This window comes from Peromyscus leucopus, chromosome X (genome assembly GCF_004664715.2).
Source record: "Peromyscus leucopus breed LL Stock chromosome X, UCI_PerLeu_2.1, whole genome shotgun sequence".
NCBI classification, from domain to species: domain Eukaryota; kingdom Metazoa; phylum Chordata; class Mammalia; order Rodentia; family Cricetidae; genus Peromyscus; species Peromyscus leucopus.
In genome coordinates, this window is record NC_051083.1 from 16,445,753 (window position 1) to 16,471,120 (window position 25,368).

Genomic DNA, 25,368 nt, shown 5'->3' on the forward strand with positions numbered 1-25,368 from the left:
TGATAGAGCACTTAGCTATTATGTGTGAGGCCCTGGGTTCCAGAAATTCCTAGTACTGCAAATGAATGAATAAATAATACAAATGCTGTTTAGAAGTTATAGACTTCAGCTGGGTGGTGATGGCGCATGCCTTTAATCCCAGCACTTGGGAGGTAGAGGCAGGCGGATCTCTGTGAGTTCGAGGCCAGCCTGGTCAACAGAGTGAGATCCAGGACAGCCATGGCTACACAGAGAAACCCTGTCTTAAAAAAAAATTAGTTATAGACTTCAAGGGTCAATAATTGAGGATGGTGAAGGAGGAATAAGTTGGAGGTTATGGAAGGCAGTTTCTTAGTGTAGATTGAGTATTGATGAAGGGCGGACTGGAGGTACTGCTTGAGATTAACAGTTGGGGGAACTATGGGAAGTGGGTTGGGGATGCAACTCAGATGTAAAGACTGATTTGGAGGCGGCTGGAGTGTAGCTTGAAGTGCACACTCCAAGGATGTGCTTATGAAAAAATCGGTGCATGTAATTTTGACATCCATGGAGCATAACTTGCGGGTCTAGCCTTGGGCCAACAAATGACTTCTGCATGCTCGATCAAGAGTTGTGTGTTGGTGCAGGTCAATGACAGCAGAGAATGGCCTGGAGGTACTGCTTGGGATCAAAGACAATACTTTGGGGATATAATTTGGAGGATGATGGAAGGTCGTTTGGGGGAGCACCTAGGAGATGGTAAAAGGAGTCGTTGGGGGTACTTTAGAGGCGTGATAAAGGTTTATAAATAGCATTTAGGATACTGTCTTGGGGCAAGAGTGACTTGGAGTCAGGGGCTCCAGTCAGCTCACCTAGGGGGCGTGGCTTAGGGCTCCACCGCCCCAAAAGGCGCGTGCGCACACGCTCCCCGCTTCTTCATTCCTGGCGCTCCCAAAGCAGGAAAAATCGAAGACCCAAGCTGGCGCCTGCGCACTTCGTGTCTGCCGCTGCTGTGGTCCCGCGCCCCGCCCCCTCGTTCTCCAGCCCCCTAGGTTCGCGCTCAGCGGCGGAGGTGGCTGTGCAGCCAGCAGCGGACGTCCTGAGTTAAAGGTGAGGTGCGCGGGGCCGCCGCCCACGGCGGGGCCGGTGCACCTCTCCCACCATCTGGGGGTCCCCCATCTGCCCCCGAAGGCTAACGGTAGTGCGTGCGGTCGAACGCGGCCCAGAGGTAGGGAGCAGAAGCGAGGAGGCGCGCTCCCAGGGACGAGCGGGGCGCTGCGAGGGAAGGCGCGCCCACTAGATGCCTGTCGGCCTCTACGGACCCCACCTGCACGGCGGTGCGAGGACCCTCGGTGAGTAACCGTTCCTGCCGGGAGAAGAAGGGTGGGGACAGGGCGGGACAAGGCCCCGAAACATCCACAAGGATGGACCTGCGCGCGCACTTACAGTCTCTGACCCTATGCTCCCACCTCTGACCCCTGTCTGATCTGTCGACATCCTTTTTAAACCCCGAAGTCCTTGGCCCAGAGCCTTTAGTCCTACCCCTGACCTAACTATATTTTGACATGATGTGATCTTGAACCCCTTCTTTGTCCGCCAAGCCCAGTTTTGTTCCCCAGTCCTGTCCAGGTTTGGCTTTGGTCCAGGTCCCTGTTTGACCCTATCCTAACTCTGAAGCCCTAACTCTGGATTCTGATCTGATGCTTGACCACACTGTTCTCTACATGCTTAGCCAGTCTTGGAATTCCTTCCAGTCAAATGTTCTGACCCTCTAACCCTAATTTGTTCCAGTTCTATCCGGATTGCTGACCTCTGACTTCTGTACTGTCCTGTCCTGTGCCCCCACTACCACTCCTGAGCGCCATCCGTTTTCCCCTTTTCTCTCCCACCACCACCTCATCCCTCTCTTCATTCTGCCCTGGTCTTTTCTTGTTCCTGACCTCCACCTGCACCTGCCCCTTTCCCTCCCTTTATCACTGGCTTGGCTTATCCCAGTCATGCCTTCTGGCTATTGTTCTATACTGTTGTTTGTCTCCTTGGACTTTTTCTCGTCTTCTGAACCTCAGTCTTCTATCCAGCATCTTGTCTCGGCTATGTTCTTCTTTTTAGACAGGATTTGTCTATGTAGCCTTGACTGTCCTGGAACTTGCTGTGTAGTCCAGGATGGCCTCAAACATGTGATGTGCTCCTCTTGCCTCTGCCTCTGGGGTCCTGGGATTATAGGCATATACCACCACCATGCCCAGCCTTTATTATTATTATTATTTTTTAAGACAGGGCCTTACTATGTAGCCTAAGCAAGTGTGGAACTTGCAATAATCATTCTGTCTGTGCTTCCAGAGTGCTAGGATTACAGATGTGCCCACCATACCTGGACCCTGCTCTGCCTCGTGATCTCCATCCATCCTATAGTGACTTCTCCTGTTTTAAACCATGCACTCATTCTTGTCCTAACCTCCCACACCATCCCCCAAAACAGACCTCCTGTCTTACTTGTTATTGTAACCTTCCAACTTATTCAGTCCTTCCTCCTCCCTAACACTCGTTTCCCATCCCTTTTGTGCTCTGGGTCTCATTATGCCTTGCCTCAGAACTTGAGAGCTCTGTTGTTCCCAGGGCTTCTAACGTATGTTCCTTATACTGCTTTGAACAGAAACCAGTAGCCACGTAAGCTCCTCGAGGCAGGTGGGGTTTTTGTATGGGCTTTTCCCCAGCCCCATCTCCACGCTAGTGATCTCCACCTAGAGCTAGCCTGCCTCTCACTGTCCTAGGAGTACATGGAAATGTTCCTCCACCGCCCGCTCTCCTGAAATGTGAAAGAACACCCTAAATTATTCATTGATGCTCTGGGAGTCTGAGAGGTCTGGATCATGTTTCCAGTCTTTCTATATTGGGGGCCGTCCCATGTTGGGGGAGGGAGGGATGGAGATTGAAAAGATACTAGGTTAAGAGACACGGGGTGTGTATGAATTTTTGAAGTCATGTTATCTGCTTCACATGATTCTGATCCTATCGGGAATGATCCCTGCTTTTGGGGACCGACAAAACAAAGCAAAACAAGAAAACTATTCTAGGTCAGAGGCTTTAGGACTTGGTAGGGGTGGGATGAGGGCAGGGCTTTCTTTTTTCCTCTCATGAAGTTAACAATGGACATTTTGGTGCTAACCTATCCCATCCATAAGGGTCTCTGTGTGAGTGTATTGTGTGTAGGGGCGCAGGCAGTGACTGTGGCTGGATGTTAGAATCAGGCTCATTTAGCTTGGTAGTGCCATAACCCTGTCTCTCCAGCTACTCAAGAAGCAAGTGTGGGAGGTTCACTTGAGCCCAGGAGTCTCTGGTCAGCCCAGAGAATACCCATCAGTTTATTTATTTATTTATTTATTTATTTATTATTTAATTTTCAGGCAGGGTCTTGATATGTAGCCCTAGCTGTCCTGGATCTCACTCTGTAGACCAGGCTGGCCTCGAACTCACAAAGATCCACCTGCTTCTGCCTCCTGAGTGCTGGGATTAAAGATGTGTGCTACCGCCGGGTGAGTTCCAGGAAAGGCACAAAGCTACACAGAGAAACCCTGTCTCGAAAAACCAAAAAAAAAAGATGTGTGCTACCATGCCTGGCAAGCCACATCTCTTTTTTTTTTTCACGATACTTTTATATTTTCTAACAAAATAAAATAATAAAATATAATAAGATAAAATAAAAATCATCACATTGAAGTTGGACAAGGCAAACCACAGAAGGAAAAGAACCCTAAGAGAAGGTACAAGAACCAGAGACCCACTCATTCACACACTCAGGAGTCCCATAAAAATACTAAATTGGGGGCTGGAGAGATGACTCAGAGGTTAAGAGCACCAACTGCTCTTCCAGAGGTCCTGAGTTCAATTCCCAGCAACCACATGGTGGCTCACAACCATCTGGAATGAGATCTGGTGCCCTCTTCTGTGTACATAATAAATAAATAAATCTAAAAAAACCCCCAAACTAAATTGAAACCTGGCAGTGGTGGTGCATACCTTTAATATCAGCATTTGAGAGGCAGAAGCAGGTGGATTTCTGAGTTTGAGGCCAGCCTGGTCTACAGAGTGAGTGCCAAGACTACACAGAGAAACCCTGTCTCAAAAACCAAAAGAAAACAAGACAAAATTCTAAACTGAAAGCTGTACTATATATGCAGAGGACCAGGTGCAGACCTGTGTAGGCCCTGGCAAGACATCTTTTTAAAAATTGGAAGACAAGCCAGGCAGTGGTGGCGCACGCCTTTAATCCCAGCACTTGGGAGACAGAGGCAGGCGGATCTCTGTGAATTCAAGGCCAGCCTCATCTACAGAGTGAGTTCTAGGAGAGCCAGAGCTACATAGTGAGACCCTGTCCCAAGAATACAAACAACAACAACAAACAACCAAACAAAGTGGGCTGGGGATATAGCTGGATAACGCCCTGAGTTTTATCCCTGGTGTTGTGGAGAAAATAAATAAAAATTCAGGCTCATCTAGTAATAACAATAAAATGAGATTTCTCTGCTGTGCAAAACTTGATTATGAGTATGAATAGGGAGAAATGGCAAGAGGATAATATGTTAGTCTCAAAATTGAGTTTGAATAAGGAATGTCAGACCCATTTTATTTATCAAAAACATTTATATAGACCTACTACCAACTAGAGGTTACTCATGTCCCAATCTATTTGGTAGGTAAGTTATGAGAGAGGAAGACTTCCAGGAGCTCAGACAGTGAAAAATACTATGTTATCTGAAGGTATTTGTTTTTGCGTTTTAATGACTGACTGAAAAATATGTTCAGAGGCTAGGAATATTGTTCAGAAGCAGATACCCAAGACCCTGTGTTTAATCACTGGCAGGCAGAGTCTTTGGAGCAGATACAGTTGTGACGATGTATCAGCGTATCTGAAATGTATTTGATTCCTGCATTTTTTTTTTTTCGAGACAGGGTTTCTCTGTGAAGCAGTCCTGGCTGTCCTGGAACTCACAGATATCCATCTGCCTCTGCCCCCTCCTCTCACGAGTGCTGGGATCAAAGGTCTGAGCTGCCATTGTTTGGCCTTGCTTTTTTTTTTTTTTTTTTTTTTTTTTTGAGACAGTATTTCACTGTGTAACCCAACCTGGCTTGGAACTCCTGATTCTCCGTCTCATCCTCCCTGGTGCTGGTATTACAGGCATACATCACATCTATCTCAGTTCCTGCATTTTTTAATGATGAGGTAGAGAATGGGGGGCGGGGGGACGGACACAGAGGAGCCTGTTTCAAACATGGCTGCTTTTAGCAAGAAGGCAGAATTTAGAGGCTGAGATACCAGCTCTTTGTATCTCAAGTGCATCTGAATATGTTTAATTCTTTGTAGACAATTTTAAATATTTGTTTACATTTATTTCATAAGTGGAAGTCAGGGATGCTTTTGTGGGGGGCGTGGGGGCAACCTTTAGGAGTCAGCTAGCTTCTTGCACCATGTTGAGTTCTAGACACTGGACTCAGTCCTCAAGCTTGATGGCAAGCACCTTTGTACCCACTGGGGTGTCCTGCTGGTATCCTTTATTTCTGTGTATGTGTGTGTCCTCGTGTGTGAGGGCTGATACATGGATGTCAAAGGGCTTCTCCAGGTGTTGGTCTCACCTCATTTGTTTGAGGTAGGGTGTCTCCTTTGCTGGGGAGCTGTGGATCACAGGCTAGCTGGCCCACGCGCTTCAGGGGTGCTGTGGATCACAGGCTGGCTGGCCCACGCTCTTCAGGGGTGCTGTGGATCACAGGCTAGCTGGCCCACGCGCTTCAGGGGTGCTGTGGATAACAGGCTGGCTGGCCCACGCACTTCAGGGTTGCTGTGGATCACAGGCTAGCTGGCCCACGCTCTTCAGGGGTGCTGTGGATCACAGGCTAGCTGGCCCACGCGCTTCAGGGGAGCTGTGGATCACAGGCTGGCTGGCCCACGCTCTTCAGGGGTGCTGTGGATCACAGGCTGGCTGGCCCACGCTCTTCAGGGGTGCTGTGGATCACAGGCTGGCTGGCCCACGCTCTTCAGGGGTGCTGTGGATCACAGGCTGGCTGGCCCACGCGCTTCAGGGGTGCTGTGGATCACAGGCTGGCTGGCCCACGCGCTTCAGGGGAGCTGTGGATCACAGGCTGGCTGGCCCACGCGCTTCAGGGGTGCTGTGGATCACAGGCTGGCTGGCCCACGCGCTTCAGGGGTGCTGTGGATCACAGGCTGGCTGGCCCACGCGCTTCAGGGGAGCTGTGGATCACAGGCTGGCTGGCCCACGCGCTTCAGGGGTGCTGTGGATCACAGGCTGGCTGGCCCACGCGCTTCAGGGGTGCTGTGGATCACAGGCTGGCTGGCCCACGCGCTTCAGGGGTGCTGTGGATCACAGGCTGGCTGGCCCACGCGCTTCAGGGGTGCTGTGGATCACAGGCTGGCTGGCCCACGCGCTTCAGGGGAGCTGTGGATCACAGGCTGGCTGGCCCACGCGCTTCAGGGATGCTGTGGATCACAGGCTGGCTGGCCCACGCGCTTCAGGGGTGCTGTGGATCACAGGCTAGCTGGCCCACGCGCTTCAGGGGTGCTGTGGATCACAGGCTAGCTGGCCCACGCGCTTCAGGGGTGCTGTGGATCACAGGCTAGCTGGCCCACGCGCTTCAGGGGTGCTGTGGATCACAGGCTAGCTGGCCCACGCGCTTTAGGGGTGCTGTGGATCACAGGCTGGCTGGCCCACGCTCTTCAGGGGTGCTGTGGATCACAGGCTGGCTGGCCCACGCTCTTCAGGGGTGCTGTGGATCACAGGCTAGCTGGCCCACGTGCTTCAGGGGTGCTGTGGATCACAGGCTTGCTGGCCCACGCGCTTCAGGGGTGCTGTGGATCACAGGCTAGCTGGCCCACGCGCTTTAGGGGTGCTGTGGATCACAGGCTGGCTGGCCCACGCTCTTCAGGGGTGCTGTGGATCACAGGCTGGCTGGCCCACGCTCTTCAGGGGTGCTGTGGATCACAGGCTAGCTGGCCCACGTGCTTCAGGGGTGCTGTGGATCACAGGCTTGCTGGCCCACGCGCTTCAGGGGTGCTGTGGATCACAGGCTAGCTGGCCCACGCGCTTCAGGGGTGCTGTGGATCACAGGCTAGCTGGCCCACGCGCTTCAGGGGTGCTGTGGATCACAGGCTAGCTGGCCCACGTGCTTCAGGGGTGCTGTGGATCACAGGCTAGCTGGCCCACGTGCTTCAGGGGTGCTGTGGATCACAGGCTTGCTGGCTCACGCGCTTCAGGGGAGTTCTTGTCTTTGCCTCCCATCTTGCCACGGGATCACTGCGATTACAGACCTGAGACATTGTATCTGGCTCTTCCAGGAGTGCTGGGAACCCAGACTCCCCTTGTCAGGAGTGCTGGGAACCCAAACTCCCCTTGTCAGGAGTGCTGGGAACCCAAACTCCCCTTGTCAGGAGTGCTGGGAACCCAGACTCCCCTTGTCAGGAGTGCTGGGAACCCAGACTCCCATTGGTGTCAGGCGTGCTTTGCAAGCAGTTTTCTCAGCATCTCCTTGGCCTCGTGAGTACTTTCAGTTCTTGATTTTGGATAGGGAGAATTCAGACAAGGTTACCCAAGAAGAGAAAAAACAAACATCTGTTTTGGATTTATTGGGTGAGGCTGAATGATACCAGCTCTGTGTCAAAAAAAAAAAAAAAAAAAAAAAAGCATCCAAATATATCCGTTTGATTCATTGGGGAGGAATACTCATAATTATAACAGCAATGCACTTTGGGTACTGATACCCAGCCAGTTGCTGTGTCCTAGCAAGCTGTAAATGGATTAAATCAGTTGCTTGCAATAATTCTGTGAGCATCTGTTTTAAGTTTTTTTTTTTTTTTTTTTTTTTTTTTTTTTTTTTTTTTTTTTTTTGAGACAGGGTTTCTCAGTATAGCTTTGGAGGCTGTCCTGGAACTCACTCTGTAGACTGGCCTCGAACTCACAGAGATCCACTTGCCTTTGGATCCTTAGTGCTGGGATTAAAGGCCACCGCGCCTGGCAGCTGTTCTATGATTTGACATTTAGGAGGTCTCTGAGTCCCTATAATGTTCCCTCCACAACCCCAGTTTCCAATTTAACAGGTGACGACATTGAGGCACAGAAAAGTGAGTTTTCTAAGCAGCTACATAGCCAGGAAGTAGAGTTAAATCCCCGACTCACCATTTACTATCCGTGCAGGGTCCGTGTGTGTTTAGAGGTTAGTCCATCTTCTGGTCTTTTAAAATGGTGGGCTAGAGCTATCGTCAGTGCTATGCAGAGTGCGTGTTTAGCGTGCACAAAGCCCTAGGTTCAATTGCCAGCACTGAAAAGCATCATGAATGGGTAATAATGTGTGGGGGTGACTCAGCCCCTCTTGTCTTCTTGGCCCAGGAATTACTGTCCATTTCCCACTTCTATTCTACCTCTGTGGATTTATTATTATTATTTCAGATTCATTTTTATTTATGTGCATGTATCGGTGTCCATGTATGTCACATGTGTACTGGTACCCACAGGGGCCAGAAGAGGGCATTGGTTCCCCCCTAGAACTAGAGTTGAAGGTGGTTGTGAGCCACCTGATATGGGTACTGTGGGAATCAAACCCCAGTCCTCTAGGAGAGCAGCAAGTGCTCTTAACCACTAAGCCGCCTCTCAAGCCTCAGATTTATTCTTCTTTAAAAACAAACAAATAAACAAAATTGTTGGGACTGGAGACATGGCTCAGCAATTAAAAACACTGGCTGCTCTTCCAGAGGAGCCAAATTGCATTCTCAACACCCACATGATGCTTTACAACCATCTGTTGCTCCAGCCTTGGGGTCTGTTGCCCTCTTCTGGTCTCCACAGGCACTGCAGGCACATGATACCCAGACATAGGTTCAGGCCAACACTCACGCACATAAATAAAAATAGTAAGCAGGGCATGGTGGCGCATGCCTTTAATCCCCGGACTTGGGAGGCAGAGATAGGTGGGTTTCTATGAGTTTGAGGCCAGCATGGTCTATACAGCGAGTTCCAGGACACTCGAGACTGCATAGTAAGACCCTGTGTCCAAAACAAAATAAAAGTAAGTAAGTAAATAAAAAACTTAATTTGTTTTTCGAGACAGAGTTTCTCTGTGTAGCCCTGGCTGTCCTAGAAATCACTCTGTAGATCAGGCTGAACTTGAACTCAGAGATCCACCTGCCTCTGCCTCCTGAGTGCTGAGATTAAAGGTATGTGCCACCACTGCCTGGCCAAATCTTAAGATTTCTTAAAAAATTAATTTGTGTGTGTATGTGTGTGTGTGTGTGTGTGTGTGTGTGTGTCTGAGTACATGTGCACAAGTACCCTTAGAAGCTAGAGGTATTAGACCCCCTGGGACTGGAGTTATAGGAGGTTATGAGCCACCTGATATGGATGCTCGGAACTGAACTCAGGTCCTCATGAAGATCCAGGACAGGCTCCAAAGCTAGATGGAGAAACCCTCGCTGTCTCCAAAAAAAACAAAATAAATAAGTAAATAAATAAAGAAAAGAAAAAAATAGGGTAGTCCTCAGCAGTATTCAGCTAACTGCTCGTCTGCCTGCTGCTCGCCTCCACCAGCACACCAAAGGAGGGAAAGAGGGAAGGAGATGAAAGGGGCCTTTGTGTGTCACACCATAAATTTCACAACCAGGAAGAAAGGTGAGCAGGAAGCCTCAGGAGCATGTGACTGAGGGAACTCCTCTAGGCTCTCCTTCCCAGTATGGGAGGGAACAGCCTAACCGCGCTGCGCTCCCTGTTCATACATGGCAGGGGCGTCTGTAAGGGATCCAGATTAGGTTTGCGTTCTGAGGTCACCAAGCAGATCGTCTTACCTGGAGTAGAGAATGTTTGGTATGTGCCCAAGACAGGCTTAGAGCCCAGGTGGGGTTGTGTTGAGGGGCATGATAGGGACTCAGAGTTCTCAATTTCCTTGCCTGCCATAAAGCTTTGCTCCAGGCCAGAAATGTTATTATATTATATTATGTTATTATAGTCTGTTTACCAGGATTATTTCTTTCTGGACTATGGAAGGTAGTGTCTTGAGATCTGGTCTCTCCTTAGAAAGGTTAGCTTTCTGTGGGGCGGTGGTGGCACATGTCTTCCTTTAATCCCAGCACTCGGGAGGCAGAGGCAGGCGGATCACTGTGAGTTCAAGGCCAGCCTGGTCGACAGAGTGAGTTCCAGGACAGCTAGGGCCACACAGAGAAACCCTGTTAACTTCTCTCTGCAACTTAGAAAACCATTATCCTAACTGTGGGAGAAATTGCCCCTAAGACCTTCTCTTATCCCTCCCTGCCTTGCTCTGTGAGGGAAGGCCAAGAGCCTGGAGAAGGTGATGCACCATGCTCAGAGTAAAAAACTCAGGGGTGTGTGTATGTGTGTGTACCTCACAGCTTCCTAGCCCCCATGCCACGAGGTGGTACCATTTATAGTTAAGGGTGTGTGTGTGTGTGTGTGTGTGTGTGTGTGTGTGTACTTCACAGCTTCCTAGCCCCCATGCCCTGAGGTGCTACCTTGTATAGGCAGGGGCGTGTGAGTGTGTGTCTGTGTTGTGTGTTTGTGTGTGTGTGTGTCTGTGTGTGTGTGTCTGTATGAGTGTGTGTGTGTTTGTGTATGTGTGTGTTTGTGTGAGTGTGTGTGTGTCTGTGTGAGTGTGTGTGTTTGTGTATGTGTGTGTGTCTGTGTGAGTGTGTGTGTTTGTGTGTGTATGTGTCAGTGTGAGTGTGTGTGTTTGTGTGTGTATGTGTCAGTGTGAGTGTGTGTGTGTCTGTGTGAGTGTGTGTGTGTTTGTGTGAGTGTGTGTGTGTCTGTGAGTGTGTGTGTGTGTGTGTGTTTCTGTGTGTATCTCACAGCTTCCTAGCCCCCATTCCCTGAGGCGGTACCTTGTGTAGGCAGACTCCAGTGACCTGGGGGAGTCTCCGTAGTAGGAGAGGCAGGGGCTCCTCCCACAGCTCCTTGCGCTTCTTCCCCAGTTCTGTCCTAGGTGTCTGCAGTGAGCAGAGAGTTCTATGCTTTCTTCTTGGCTCTGTGGGCACTGAGTGAGGCCCCTGGCCCCTGAGACTGCCTCCCCAGGAGTGGCCCTAGCCGTGGAAGCAGGCAGGTAAGGGTTAAAAGGTATGGGCCAGCCCAGTTCCCCGTCCAGGTAGGCTGGGCCTTTACCTAGTGGGAGGCAGCCAAGACAGCAGTCACTGCTTTTCACATCTTACTGCCAGGAAAGCTAGGGCCTGGATAACTACTCTTTTTCAGCTATTGGAAGCTTCAGCCAGCACTCTGGCATTGGTGAGTACCTCGGAGCAATGGGCCCGGGGTGGGTGTGTGGCAGTGAAGGCACAGGAATTGGGGGCCGGGCTGGGGTACAATGTCCGGAGGTCATCATGCAGAGAGCGTGCCCTGTGGAAGGAGGACATGGACAAAACAAGGTGGCGATGGGAGGGTAGCGTTCAGTACAGGGGGGCCTGGGGACCAGGGCAGATCCCCCCTGGACATTCTTCTTGCTTGATAAGAGCAGTTCTTGGCTGGAGATGGAGGGAGAGGGATGGGGCAGAGACTCATCTCGTCTTCTCTTCCCTATCCCTCGCTCCCTCTCCCCTTTTCAGGGCCGCCTTTCTTACCAGGGCTATCGGCTCAGGAAAGACCAACTGAACTATTAGGAACCACTGTTGTTCGGGCGTCTGTTCCTCCCTCTGTTTGTTCCCCAGAGTGATGGAAGGGGATGTGCTGTATGTTTGGGGAGCATTGGGGAGCAGTCCAGACTTTGCGTGTGTCTTTGCTCAAGTGGTGGCAGGATGTGGAAATGGGGACTCTCATTGACAGCATTGGAGTGCCACCCAGGTGAAGTATCTTGGTTGTAAACAGTCATTACAGCCAGGAATTTTTCTCGGCTATGGTGTCAGAAGGGCAGACCTGAAAAACCTGCTGGGCCTGCCTCTGGGTGTGTGTGTGTGTGTGTGTGTGTGTGTGTGTGTGTGTGTGTGTCCCCCCACATGTGCCCTCAGTGACTCTCTTACTGCAGTCTATCCCAGCAACAGGACAACAGAATGAGAAGACAAGGCCCTAGGGCTGACAGGAGGGTCTCAGAGGTCCGTGTGAGGGTGCGTTCGTGACGTGACGCAGGGGCGGTGGAGGATGGCTTTCCTACTCTCTCGTCTTGGTGGGAGGCAGCCCTAGGTCCCAAAGGCGAGTGTGCAGATCGTAGCAGAGCAGAAGCAAGGGTTCCTGAGTCAGGTGTGGAGGTGTGGGGCGTTGACCTGTGTCTAGCCTGCCCAGTGACCCAATGACTCATACCCTCGCTATGTCCCTGAGGTCAGACTGACAGGGTGGAGTCGGGGTTCCTGTCTGGACCCTGTGTTGACTTCCAGGATGCTCAGATGTGCTAAGGAAGGAGGGATTGAGGCACGCGGGTGTGGAGCAGGAGACTGATGTTGGTGAACGGGGTGAACGGGCCCAGCGGTCGGGGGAGTTGGGTTTCTGTTGGCGTGGCGGAGAGTTCAGGCAAGCCTTGGGAAAGTTTGCCAAACTGAAATGGGTCCGGGAAGCAGGTGTTCTAGGAGCTGAGGGACAGAGGAAGCTGAGGTGGGGTATCAAAGAAACCCTGCCGTGCTGGAGTGCTGAACCTCAGATGGGTGGGCTTGGGAGACCGTCTGCAGGGCACATACTGGCTGGATTTGCAGAAACGGCTGTGGGGACTGTCTCTCCATTGATGTTGAGGTAGTACATGAGTCCTTTGAGGGAGGGATACAGACCCTGTGGGACAGTCAGGAAGACTACAGAGAAACTAGGGGTACCTTATAGGCCGCTTGATTATACCCCACGGTGGGAAGATGGGGAAGGAGCGTATCGCCAGGCTTCCTTGGTTGTCTGGGTCTTCTCTAGCACATCATGCCAAGCTGGGAATTTCAAGGTAGGTTAAAATGGGGACTCGGCTGTCTCCATTAGATCTTCCCAGTCACCTGCCTTGGAGGTTAGGACAGGTGGCGGGAGGTGATGTCACCGGGTTGCCCAGCTGGGGACTGAGCAGGATGTGGGAGGGAGCGGGCAACTCCAGAGAAGCAGAAGGAGGGCTGGCAGCTAGCCAAAGCAGGCTCCATGGTCATCCAGGGCTTCTAGGGACAGAAAAGGGAGGCAGATAATGTGTTATCTATGGCTGCTGGATGGCGCGTCTCAGCCATCCCGGCAGGGCAACTTCTGTGCTAGCCTCAGAACAGAGTGGGAGCGAAGAGGGGCTGGAGGGACCCTGGGGTCAGGGGGCACTCCTTGCTACATCAGGGCCGCAGGATAGAATTGGGACAAGTCAAGAGCCAGCTCTGCTCGGTCACACTCGTCCAGCCAGCTGGTACACATTTGTGGACTACTTGCTGTGTGTAGCAGTGTCTGGGGAGCTGGAGCTACCAATCCACCGGGGCAGCCATGCCTCCTCTCCACATGGCACCACCAGGAGGCACTCGCTCTTGTTCAGCAGGAGCTGGGAGACGACATCACTCAGGGACCACCTCTGAAAGGGGCATTTACGCCCCGGAATGAGCTGGGCTTGGTACTGCCGGCCTTTAACCCCAGCATGTGAGAGGCTAAGGCAGGAGGGTTGCCGTGAGTTCAAGACCAGCTGAAACACAGCGACTTTCCGGCTAGCCCAGGCTACAGAGTGAGACCATGTGCCAAAACCAAAAGAGCTCCAAAATGTTAGGTGAGAAACAAGGTTCCAGAGGCGAGAGGTTGAAATCAGCTCCCTAGACTGTGGCCACACCCTGGGCAAAGGTCCTAAAGCCTGATAGGTGACCGAGGTGCTCAAGAGGCAGTTGGTGCGCTTGGAGCTCTGTCTTGAGGGATTGCATGGGACCAGAAGACTTGTCCTATGCTATGCCCTGTACTGGGCACTCATTTTACCTCTCTGCTTTCCCTCCCTCGTCTCGAAAGGTAATAATGATGGAGCTCCTGCCCGAGGGGTTTCCCAGATTCTTTGTGACTGTTCCAGGCACCCAAGGCTGAAAAGGGCTGACTCTGCTTGTACTCCGTTGAATCTGTATCTGTACCGTTAATTCTCTCCCCAGGTGAGACTCCCGGCGGTGGCCCATGGGCCTCTGAGGCTTCCCAGCTTCCCACTTGCTGTGTTAGCACTCAATGGGAAGGGAACCAAAGTACCAGGCCAAGTGGGTCCAGACATTGACACCGAATCTGAGCGGGCGGGCCAGGTAGGCCGGTGGGACCCAGGGTACTTCTGTTCCTAGCTGGAGCATGGGAAGGGGGACTGGGCAGGGACGGGGTGGGGGTGGCGGCGGCATGGGGTATGCCTCCTTAATGCCTCCTGTGCTGGGTCGCTGCCAGGCTTTGTCCAGCTCTCAGCCATAGCCTCCAGCCAGTACAAGGATGGAAGTCAAAGGTCAGCTGATCAGCTCTCCTACCTTCAATGCCCCAGGTCAGTGGCTGCTTCCACTTCCTGCTGCCCCTTCCCTGCCCAGCGTCTCCGTCTCCGTGTGCCTGCTTGGGGAGGGTGGGTCCCCGACCCCACCGTTGCCCCACGATGTTCTGGCTGTCCTGACCTTGGCTCCCCCTGTGCAGCTGCCCTGTTCGGGGAGGCAGCCCCCCAGGTGAAGTCAGAGCGTCTTCGAGGGCTGCTTGACCGCCGGCAGGCCCTGCAAGAGGCCCTGAGGCTGAAACTTCAAGAGCTCAGGAAAGTGTGTCTGCAGGAGGCGGTGAGTGCCTGGCCCCAGGGCTATCAGGCACAGAGTGGGTGAGAACCAGGCTGCCTAGGCAGGCAGACTGCTGTGATGCGTGCCTAAGTACTTGGCTGGGAGTTAGGAGTTTTCTCGTCACTTCTCCGTCCTCAAAGTTTGACTTAGAGGGCACAGAATCAATGAAATATGATGCAGACCCATAGTCACTTGTGAATAATTTAAAACCTCCCAACCCCCCCCCCCAAAAAAGAGAAAGCTGTTTCCAAAATTGGGCAACAGAGTCCATCCTAAACTGACACAGGATGAATTATTTTCCCCTCCCTTCCACTAGTCCATCTATCTAGCCATTCATCTGTTTTCTGAGACAGAGTCTCACTCTGTAGCCCAGGCTGGCCTAGAACTCGCACTGTAGCCTACGGTAATCTCTAGCTCATGTCTTAGCCTCCCAAGAACTGGAATTATAGGCGTGATCCACCACACCTGGCTATAGCTGTGCTTTTACCCTTCCTAGTGTGAGTGTCCACACACTTTTCCTGAAGGAATAATAGGGTTCGGGGGCTGGGCAGTTAGCTCAGTCGGCCATGTAAGCATACGGGCCCAAGTTCAGCCTGGAGAACCTATGGAAAAAGACTTAGCTAGGTGTGGTGGCCGGCACTTGTGATCCTAGTGCCGGGAAGTGGAGACCAGATGGCTTCCCTGGAGCTTGCTCGCCAGCCAGGCTAGCCTAGTCAGCAAGTCCCAGGCCAGTGAGAAAGAGACCTTGTCTCAAAACAAAGTAGGTAGTATCTTGAGGAACAGCATCTAAGATTGGCCTGTGGCTGGCGTATTGAGCAGGGCTAGGCCCCTTGGGAGGGATAGTTTCTTGCACCCTTACTACTTTCTGCCATCGCTCCAGCTGACCCTTGTAGTCTCTGTGCCCGTTCCCTCCAGGAGCTAACTGGCCAGCTGCCCCCCGAGTGCCCCCTGGAGCCCGGGGAACGCCCTCAGTTGGTACGCCGGAGGCCCCCTGCTGCTCGGGTCTACCCTCCACCACACCCAAACCCAGCTCACCACTCTTTGTGTCCTGCTGAGGTAAGCAGTTGGGGGTGGGAGCAAGATGGTGCTGGGGAGGGGCGCAGTGAGGGTTACAGCCAGGAGTGGGCGGAGTTAAGGAGGGAAAGAGTTTGAACAGGTGGGCTCCCCATGCATCACTGGACCCCAACTGTGTCAAGACAAGCTTCCTATCGTTAGAAGATACACGGGCCTACTTCCTCATCCTGTCCCCCCCGAGGATGAAGAAGCTCCTTCCCTGGGCAAACAGTCTCCCCCAGGAAGAACAGGCCCCACTTGGGGTATAGAGGGGCTCTGCCAACTTCGCGCTCTTCTGGGTCGTCATGTCTGTCGTTTAGTCCCATGCCACCCCTCTTGGCTCGTGCAGGAACTGGCTCTTGAGGCCCTGGAGCGGGAGGTGTCTGTGCAGCAGCAGATCGCCGCTGCCGCCCGACGCCTGGCCCTGGCCCCTGACCTGAGTGGAGAGCAGAGGCGGCGCCGGCGCCAGGTACAGGTTGATGCGCTTCGGAGGCTGCATGAGCTGGAGGAGCAGCTCAGGGACTTCCGAGCCCGCCTTGGCCTCCCGGTGCTCCAGCTCTCTGCCGGAGCACTAGTCAATGCCCAGGGGGTCTGCCTGGGCACACGCCTTGCTCAGCTCAGCCAAGGTAAGCCGGGCCCCACATCTCTCCAGTGAGTGAAAAGTGGTCGTGAGAATGCATGCGAATGCATATGGGAATGGTGGAGAGGCTGAGCAGCCATTGAAGGCAGAGAGGTGAGCAGGACTCGAGGGACTCACCCCTCAAGGAGAATTGTGATGATAGCCTGACTTGAGGTTAAGAGAGGTCTGGAACAGAAGGCCACAGGAAGATGGATACTGAGTTCATGGTAGGCTTGGATTCAGGTAAAGGTAGATATTTTTATGTGTGGTAGGGTTGAACCTACGCCCTCCAGCACTCTAGATAAGCATTCTACCATGGAACTGCATAACCAGTCCTCTTTTATTTTGATTTATTATTATTTGTTTACTTATTTTGGTTTTTTGAGACAGAGTTTCTCTGTGTAACAGTTCTGGCTGTCCTTGATCTCGCTCTGTAGCCCAGGCTGGCCTCGAACTCACAGAGATCCGCCTGCCTCTGCCTCCCAAGTGCTGGAATTAAAGGCGTGCAACTGTACCACTTGGCTTTTTCTTTTTGTTTTTAAAAAGATTTATTCATTTTTTTTACGTTTACCACATGTACACAAGTGCTTGTGGAGGCTTTGGAACCCGTGGAACTGGAGTTGTAGACTTGTGTGGGGACTGAACCCAGGTCCTCTGCAAGGGTAGCCAGGGTTCTTAACCACCGAGCCATCTCTCCAGCTCCTTGCTTTTTTGTTTGTTTGTTTGTTTTGTTTGTTTTTTTGTATTTTTAATTTGTTTTTGAGACAGGGTTTCACGGTGTAGCCCTGGCTGTCCTGGAACTCACTCTGTAGATCAGGCTGGCCTCGAACTCACAGAGATCCGCCTGGCTCTGCTGGGATTAAAGGCATGCGCCACCACTGCTTGACTCCTTTGTTTTGTTTTCACTTTATTTTGAGACAGGATTTTGGTAAGTTGCCCAGGGTGGTCTTGAACACATTCCATAGTCCAGACAGGCCTTGAACTTCCCTCTCTCTCTCTCTCTCTCTCTCTCTCTCTCTCTCTCTCTCTCTCTCTCACACACACACACACACACACACACACACACACACACACACACACACACCCCACCCCACTTCCTGGAGCCTCTTGGGTAGCTGGGATTATAGGTCTGTGTCTGGCAAAGATGGACTCTTGGGGAGGCGTCAGAGTCAGGAGGCAGAAGGCAGTCTCCAGGGAGGGGCCTCTCCCGTGGTGGCAGGAAGGGACGGAGCCCCGACCTTGGAGTGACAGGCTGCTTTCCTCTTTCTCAACCTTTCTCAACCTGTAGAGGATGGAGTTCTGCACTCAGAGAGCAGCTCCCTCTCAGAGTCGGGGGCCAGTCATGATAACGGTAAGAACTATCCCCGTCCCGTCCCGTCCTGTCCCGTCCCGTGTCCTCTCAGAACACCCTCTCTTGTTCCCCCTCCTCCTCCTTTCCTTCCCAGGCCTCCTCAGCTTCACCTCACTGCCTCCTCTGCTCTAGACCTGCAGGGCAGCCTCTGCCTTTGCCACGCTTCACCTCCTGCCCCTCCCCTTTAAGCCTGCCCCGCCCCTTCCGGGCCCTCTCGCATTGAATTCTACCCCATTCTCTCTCCTACCCAGAGGATCCTCATAGCTGCTTCTCTCTAACCGAGCGCCCCTCACCACCAAAGGCCTGGGACCAGTTTCGGGCAGTATCTGGGGGGAGCCCTGAGCGGCGAGCTCCATGGAAACCTCCCCCATCGGATATTTACGGGGACCTGAAGAGCCGGCGCAACTCTGTGGCCAGCCCCACCAGGTAAAGAGGCACCTTTCCCCCCTTTCCTGGGTCGAGGAGTGGGATCCCCAGCCTGGGTTGGCAGGAGGGCCTACTGGTGGGTGCGGTTTCTAACCTGGGTCCCGATGTGGGCCTGCCATCTCTGTCTAGCCCCACACGCTCGCTGCCCAGGAGTGCCTCCAGTTTTGAGGGGCGAAGTGTGCCTGCCACTCCTGTCCTCACCCGGGGCACTGGCCCCCGGCTCTGCAAGTAAGGGGACTCTTGAGGGTGGGTCTGAGTATCAGAGGAGGAAACCTTTAGTTCTGACTGTAGATGTTGAATAGAAATTACCCAAAGATGTGGGACATGGGCACCTGGGCTTTGAAAGGTGGAGAGAAATTGGAGTGGGAATTGGAGACAGAGGCATGAAAGATTGAGTGTGGGGTTTGCTGCCGTTTGTTTTTTTTTTTTTTTTTTGGATAAGTCATTTTCTTTCTCTGAATCTTTCCTTCCTCATTTGTGAAGTGAGTGTAATACCTGCCTTTGAAAGACACAGGTACAGTGCATGTTGGGTAGCATGTATCAGATGCCTACTGTCTGCTACTAACTGGTAGCATTTGTGGGAGAGAGCAACTCCTTTACCATCCTAAGGTCCCTCTGAGGAGGTGCTATTATTTGCATTTTATAGATGTGGAAACTGAGGCATGGAAAGGTTAATTAAGTAACTTGTGAGTAAACCGCAGCCCTGACATTTGAACCCATGCAATTTTTTGAACTAGAGTCAGCCTCGAAGCACTTTAATGTTTCTTAAATACTTAAGTGCCTACTTCTCCCATGCTGTGAACAGAATCCCTGTCTTTTGGGGGCATACATTCTGTGCATGGTGGACGATAGTTTGGGAATGGTTCATAAACATGGTGTGTTAGAATTCAGAAAGCCTTTGGTTCCCAGCATAAGGCCTAGGGCTTCCTTCAGGAGGGAGAAAGGAGCCATGAGGATAGCCTTAGCAGGGGAATAGGAGCTCCCGGTAACAGAGGAGTGTGTGTGTGTGTGTGTGTGTGTGTGTGTGTGTGTGTGTGTGTGTGTGTGTGTGTGTGTGTGTGTCTCCTTCCTCAGCCAGTGCTTCCTTCGCATTCCCAGAAACATTGACATCACCCCAAGAGCTTGCAGCCCTGTCCCGGTGTACATTTCCCTGTCTGGGACCAAATCTCAGTGGCCCTTCCCATGCACTGCTTAGCGACTCCATGCACACAGCTTCTAATCCTGGTCCTAGTTTAGAGAGAGTGGAGGTTCAGAAAGAGTTGGGACAGGCGGGGTTTTACTCATCATTTTCCGTCTTTTCCTGACCCTGCTCTTGTTACCACACCTCTGCTCTCCAGACCCGAAGGCCTCCAGTCTCGCCAGTGGTCCGGTAGTCAGGACTCCCAGATGGGCTTCCCTCGGCCTGACCCTGCTTCGGATCGGGCCTCCTTCTTCGCAGCTCGCACGCGCCGCAGCAATAGCTCTGAGGCCCTGCTGGTGGACCGGGCAGCTGCTGGGGGAGCTGTATCTCCACCTGCTCCCCTGGCTCCCCCTGCTGCTGGTCCCCCAGTCTGCAAAAGCAGTGAGGTGCTGTATGAGCGCCCCCAACCAGTCCCTGCCTTCTCCTCCCGCACCACTGGCCCCCCAGACCCTCCTCGGGCTGCCCGGCCTAGCTCAGCTGCCCCTGCATCCCGTGGGCCCCCTCGGCTCCCACCTGTATGTGGAGACTTCCTCTTGGACTATTCATTGGACAGGGGCTTGCCCCGTGGTGCTGGTGGGGCAGGTTGGGGGGATCTGCTGCCGGCTCCTGAAGTCCCAGGACCCCTTTCCCGCAGAGATGGGCTCCTTGCCATGCTCCCTGGTCCCCCACCCATATATGCAGCTGACGGCAGCAGCCCCCTTCTCCGCAGCAAAGACCCCAACACCCGTGCCATGCGTTCCAAGCCCTGTGGCCTGCCCCCGGAAGCTATGGAGGGTCTGGAAGTGCATCCCAACCCGTTACTCTGGGTGCCGCCACCCGCCCGGCTACCTCCAGGTGGTGAGCGAGGTGGCCATAAGAACCTTGCCCTGGAGGGGCTCCGGGACTGGTACATCCGGAATTCAGGACTGGCCATGGGGCCCCAGCGCCGGCCAGTGCTCCCCCATGTGGGCCCGACACACGTACCCTTCCTCCATGCCCGCTGCTATGAGGTGGGCCAGGCTCTATACGGTCCTCCCAGCCAGGCACCGCTCCCGCACTCGAGGAGTTTCACAGCACCCCCTGTCTCCGGCAGGTATGGGGGTGCTTTTACTGATGGGTAGGGGTGTTGAATCAGATGCTGAAGGTATCCTGCCCAGGGAGCACTGTGTCAAAATAGCTGATGAGTGGGACCACAAGGATACTAGCTGTAGTCTTGGCATGGGGTCACTCTCAGACATAGCCCGCATTAGTCTTTGGGGTCCTGGTGAGGGGGATCTTGGATGTTGGGGGCAGGAGTTCTTTCCCAAGCTTTAGAAGGATTTTCTCTATTCTCCCTAGTACTTGACAGCTGGCGGTGAGCCTTGAAGTCGGGGTGCTGGGAGGAGGAAGGGGACATGTGCTCTCCCTGGCCTTCTCTTCCGAGCTCCATACCCCCTGCTTAAGAGCCTGAAGGTGCTGTCCTGTGCCTGTCTCCACCTCTTTAACAAGCCTCTTTTCCTCTCTCTCTCTGTGTGTCCTGTCTGTCTTTTCCTCTCTTATCCTCCCTGTCTTCCGGATTCCTGCTGTCCTTTCTAAAGATACTACACGGACTTCCTGTATCCCCCGGAGCTGAGCGCTCGTTTAAGTGACCTGACGCTAGAGGGGGAGCAGTCTTCCAGTTCTGATCCCCAGACCCCAGGGACATTGGTCTGACCCTTTCTCATAAGCCCCTTGTTGCTCTGGAAAGAATACTCCAGTCTGGGGGACACGGTCGACCTCGCTGAGCCCTGGGATGTGGTTGCTCTTGGTCCTGAGGGACAACTGCTCGGTCTCACAGGACCCCCTGACTTCTTTCGGGCCCAAGAGGATGTCTGATACCCCTGCTTCTCTTCTCATCCTGTGCTGGGGGACTGGAGGGCCCCAGCTAGCTTCAAAGAGGGGATAATGATTTGGGGACTCTGCCCCTTCCTCCATTTCTGTTTACAGTTGTGATTTAGTATTCACTGTCTTTGCCCAACACTAGGGATTTTCTAAAAGGGAAACTGTGAGCTCATTCCTGGTTGGGTTCATTCCTGTTCCGATGCCCAGACTGTTCCATTCATGAGCCACTACCCCGCCTCAACAAGATGGACCATAGAGTCTCCGGGGCTGAGATACTGCTGTGAACAGAACTCCCTGCCTCCTCCCACTAGAGTTCTTGGGCAGCTGGGCTCCTGTCCACATTTGAAGGATAGAAGTCTAGGTGGGGTATCTGAAGGAGCTGTTGTCTGCCTCCGCCCGCGGCCTCAGTGCTGAGCTGCTCCGGTCAGGAGGCCACAGAGGCTGTCAAGCAGAGCCATTTGAGTGTGTCACTTCCTGGGATGCCGCAGTGGTTAAACCTGGCAACTAGTAGATGCCAGCAAAACCCTCAGGTGACATCCGGCCGTGGGCCACAGACCACATCGTGTCCTCCTTGGCATTCCTTCTATTTACCACTTTTTAAACAAATCCACATCAGCTGTGTTTTCTATATTGTCTGTGACTTTCTGGAGCCGGGGGTTCCCCTACCCCCTTACCTGGTGTTACATTTTCTTTTTGTACCGATGGATCTGGGCCCAAGACACTACTCACACTGGAAGGGGATTTCTATAATAAATATATAAACTGACCCCTGGATTGCTTCTTTGTGTGCTTCAGCACAGGACCCCACACCGCTAGTTGAGACCAGATTATGTGTATATACGTATGAGACAGGACAGGGGCTCACTACGTAGCCCTGGCTGGCCTGGAACTCGCTATGTGGACCACATTGGCCTTGTACTCAGAGATCTATCTGGACTGGAATAAAGGGCATGCACAACCATGCCCAGCCAGAAACAAATATTTTTATGAGAAGAAAAGAAACCACTGGAAGTATCTTCCAATAGTGTCATGTGTTTTGTTTTCTTGAGCTAGCTGGCCACAACTCATAGTCCCCTTGCCTCAGCCTCCCCAGGGCTGGAATCACTGGGGTCACTATGTCTGGCTGTCACGTGTTGACTTCACTTGCTCTGCCCACTTCTAACAAGAGGATATCCAAAATGATAGCACCCACTTCTGCGTTTTAATGCTGATTGAGGGGCCGCAGGTGTGAGGAGCATAGGAGTCCCCCTCTCAGCACCGAGCCAGTCAGGTATGGTCCCGCAGAGCTGAAGACAGCCACTGGGTTGTTCATTGAAAGGTACAAGAACTTCACACAGGAGGCCAAGTTAGCTTGAGAGTCAACGGCTTTATTGTCGCAGAAGCACTAATACATGTGCTCCATTCCCAGGTGGGGCTATCGCTCGCCAGCCCCACACCTTGGTCCTCAATACCAGGAACACGTAGGGAGGGAGGAAACTTCTAAACAGAGTTGGAGGGAGGCTATTGGGTCTGGTGAGGGTTAGGGTCATCTGGGTTCAAGGGTTCATTGGGGTCAGGGCTGAGGACACTTGGGATTTAAGCTCAAGATTTGGCCATGTCTTAACCTGGGTTCCAAGCTGGATGGGGTCTGAAAAGTCGTTAGTTTAGAGCTCAAGATTTGAGAATGTCCTGCTCCAGGCCCTAGATTTGAAGTATGGAGGACCAGTGAGTTCCAGATTTGGGTTAGGGGAGTAGCTCTTGGTCCTGTTTTGAGATTGGCCATGGATACTCTGGCTTAAAAGCCCAGTTTCAAGGCGGATGTAGGTGACTGAGTCTCAAATTCAGCACTGAGGAAGACTTTGGTCACTAGGTCATAGGGGCTGGAGAGTAAGAGATGACTAGTTTGGGGTTGGAGTAAGCACTCACAGGTGTCTTATTTTGTCGACAGGCCAGAGGGCTCTAGGATCGTATTTTAATGGCTGAGAAAAGGCTCCATCTTGGGTATGGGGTGGGGGTTGTCTAGATCCCGGGTCCTAGGATCCAGCTTCCTGCTCTTGTCCCAGGGCCTCTAGGAGCAGCCCCATTGGCGTCCGCTTTAGACCAATGCTCTCGATCTTGTTCTCAATCTTGTTCTTAAGGTTTCTCAGGCGCAGTGAAGCATGCAGCAGGATCACTGTGGGCGATACCAAGAGTGGGTCAGGGAGGGGCCTTAGCTTGCAGCCCACAATGGGGGGATTGACCCAGAGGCAGGCTAGCCTGCTATGGGAGATGTGGCCAGGAAGGACATTCCAGTAAATCAGGACTTGGACAGTTTAAGGCACTTCACACTGAAGACCCACAAAGGTAATAAAGAGGGAGCAAAGCTCTCTCCCAGGAGAGGGAGCAAAGCCAGGGAAGACAGTTAATGGAGGAGGCACGTGTGTCCCCCAGGGTTTCCAGTCCCCTCTTAGCCCAGGAACCAGTGCAGGGCAGGCCTGGTGTCCAAGCATGAGCTGTCCATTTCCCCAGCTAGAACAGGGAGAGGAGAGACTCACAAAGCACCGGAGCCGTGATGCCGAGCAGGAAGGTGAAGGCGCCGCCCACGGCCCAGAGAATGAGGAGGCTAACGGCAAGCACTGCAGCCAGGCAGGCAGCCGGGTGGCTGCGGCGACAGCGGCGCACAGGCGCGCGGGTTTCAGCAGCCCACACCAGCACCCCGAGAACCACCACCACTACCAGGGCACTCAAGAGGGTGTGCAGTGGACGAATGTACCTGCAGGAACAAGGGCACTCAGCGAGCCTCACCATCCACCCAATCCTGGACCCCGAGACTTTTGTTTTCTGGCTCCAGAATCAGCATCCTAGCAGACAGTCTCCCCAGGCCTGTTTCCATCCAGGCCATCCTGCAGGGATTCCTGGGAACTCTCAATTCCTCGGGACTACCGTCCTACCACATCCTCATATCCTGCCAGAGGTCCTGGGCTCCCAAAACCTCTCTGGTCTCTGGCTTTAGACCTGCAGGGTTTCTTTCTAGTATTCCCAGGTCTGCTCCCACATTCCTTTCCTTGACCTTAACCCTTGGAGATCTCTCACCAAGGCCTTCAGTCAATACACATTTCTCTTTGCAGACTAGGCACTTCCCAGGTGTCCTTTCCTTCCAAAGGCCCCCCACTACCCCATTTTCAACCCTCCCGCAGTTGCTTGAACGAACCCGTCCTTGGTTTCAGTCTCAGGCTTAACCCTGCCCAAGTCCCTCTTCTAGATTGTCTGTCTTGGGCTTCCAGCTTCTCAACACTGGGTCTTCCCTCTGGGCCCAATATGAGCAGGCTCTTCTCTACAAACTCACCTTGCAAACCCTGTCTTTACTACACCCCCACTTCTGTCTTAAACCCTCCAGGGCTCCCTTAATCTGTCCCATCACTCACATCACTGAACCTCTTAAGTACTCTCACATCCCCATATCAGGCCTTCCTTAAATCCGGGCCCACCTCCTAGCCCACATTCCTCTTCAGTCCCCCTTCCCCCCCTTTCCTACCCAGGTCTTCTCTCACCAACCCCCGCAATCCTCCTTATAACAAAAATCTGCATCCTTCAAATCCTTCCATCCATGCCCCTCAGACCTTCCTTTTCTACCGAATTCGCCCTTTCCAGCCTAGCATTTCCCCTTAGGTTCCCCTCTCCTCATCCTCAAATACCCAAAAGTCCACCCTACTTCCCGCTAGTATCTTCAGCCAATCACTACCTCCCTCCCTCACCCGGCCAGAGCGAGACTGGTGCCGAAGCAGAGAAGGTAATTGGTTTGGTAGTAGAGGAGATTATTGATGACGCGGTGACACCATCGCTGTGGATCGCCTAGATCAGGAGCCGCCAGACGCGCAGACCCCAAGACAAAGTCGTCTAGGGCGCGCAGCGGTGGCAGCCGCACCTCCGACATCCTGCGGGTTGCTGGACCAGCCCGAAGGGCGGCGAGACTACAACACCCGCAACCCCTCACGGCACCGCGAGGCACATTGGGAAATAGAGTCTAGGGGGCGACGTCTATCAACGTAGGCGTACTGCGCAGCTGCAAGCCTGAACGTCACCACAAACCACCAACTATGGTAGCAGAGACTGCCGGGAAAGCAAGCTTCGCCACGCGGTAAGAAGCTCAAAACTGGAACTTCTCTTCACCCCTGGGCAGGGCACCACGCCAGACTGTGACGCCGGGACTGTGCAAGCTGTGCGTTGACTCAACGCTGAACAGACTAATAAGAATAGGTCAAGTCCCAAGCTATATTCCACTTCCTGGGAGG

General features: G+C 52.9%; 2 protein-coding genes across 9 annotated transcripts; one reads left to right on the plus strand and one right to left on the minus strand.

Moving 5' to 3' along the window:
* Positions 1 to 967: 967 nt before the first annotated feature.
* Ccdc120 (coiled-coil domain containing 120) lies at positions 968 to 21,885 on the plus strand. 8 transcript variants are annotated; one of them, XM_037198883.1, is made up of 11 exons: positions 9,461 to 9,818; positions 10,940 to 13,647; positions 14,012 to 14,152; positions 14,286 to 14,376; positions 14,520 to 14,653; positions 15,566 to 15,706; positions 16,053 to 16,329; positions 17,611 to 17,673; positions 17,925 to 18,099; positions 18,229 to 18,327; positions 19,437 to 21,885. In XM_037198883.1, exons 4-11 carry the CDS (start codon positions 14,328 to 14,330, stop codon positions 20,377 to 20,379), a joined length of 1,881 nt encoding a protein of 626 aa, XP_037054778.1. In that variant the 5' UTR covers positions 9,461 to 9,818; positions 10,940 to 13,647; positions 14,012 to 14,152; positions 14,286 to 14,327; the 3' UTR covers positions 20,380 to 21,885. The 8 variants fall into 8 exon arrangements, with proteins under 8 accessions (XP_037054785.1, XP_037054778.1, XP_037054781.1 ...); XM_037198886.1 differs by lacking the exon at positions 9,461 to 9,818 and having other exon boundaries at positions 10,748 to 11,798; positions 12,326 to 13,647; XM_037198884.1 differs by lacking the exon at positions 9,461 to 9,818 and having other exon boundaries at positions 10,748 to 11,246; positions 11,564 to 13,647.
* A 579-nt stretch (positions 21,886 to 22,464) lies between these two features.
* On the minus strand, positions 22,465 to 25,320 carry Praf2 (PRA1 domain family member 2). The gene is made up of 3 exons (XM_028881352.2): positions 24,832 to 25,320; positions 23,632 to 23,849; positions 22,465 to 23,270 (listed from the first exon to the last, which is right to left on the minus strand). Exons 1-3 carry the CDS (start codon positions 25,008 to 25,010, stop codon positions 23,131 to 23,133), a joined length of 537 nt encoding a protein of 178 aa, XP_028737185.1. The 5' UTR covers positions 25,011 to 25,320; the 3' UTR covers positions 22,465 to 23,130.
* Between the last annotated feature and the right edge of the window lie 48 nt (positions 25,321 to 25,368).

Coding starts and splice junctions, on each gene's coding strand:
- Ccdc120 (XM_037198890.1), top strand. CDS start 14,328: ATGGAAGTCAAAGGTCAGCTGATCAGCTCTCCTACCTTCAATGCCCCA. Junction 14,654..15,565: donor AAGTGTGTCTGCAGGAGGCG/GTGAGTGCCTGG, acceptor CGTTCCCTCCAG/GAGCTAACTGGCCAGCTGCC. Junction 16,330..17,610: donor CCTTGCTCAGCTCAGCCAAG/GTAAGCCGGGCC, acceptor CTCAACCTGTAG/AGGATGGAGTTCTGCACTCA.
- Praf2 (XM_028881352.2), bottom strand. CDS start 25,010: ATGTCGGAGGTGCGGCTGCCACCGCTGCGCGCCCTAGACGACTTTGTC. Junction 23,850..24,831: donor ACCAGTCTCGCTCTGGCCGG/GTGAGGGAGGGA, acceptor TTGTTCCTGCAG/GTACATTCGTCCACTGCACA. Junction 23,271..23,631: donor CATCACGGCTCCGGTGCTTT/GTGAGTCTCTCC, acceptor TATCGCCCACAG/TGATCCTGCTGCATGCTTCA.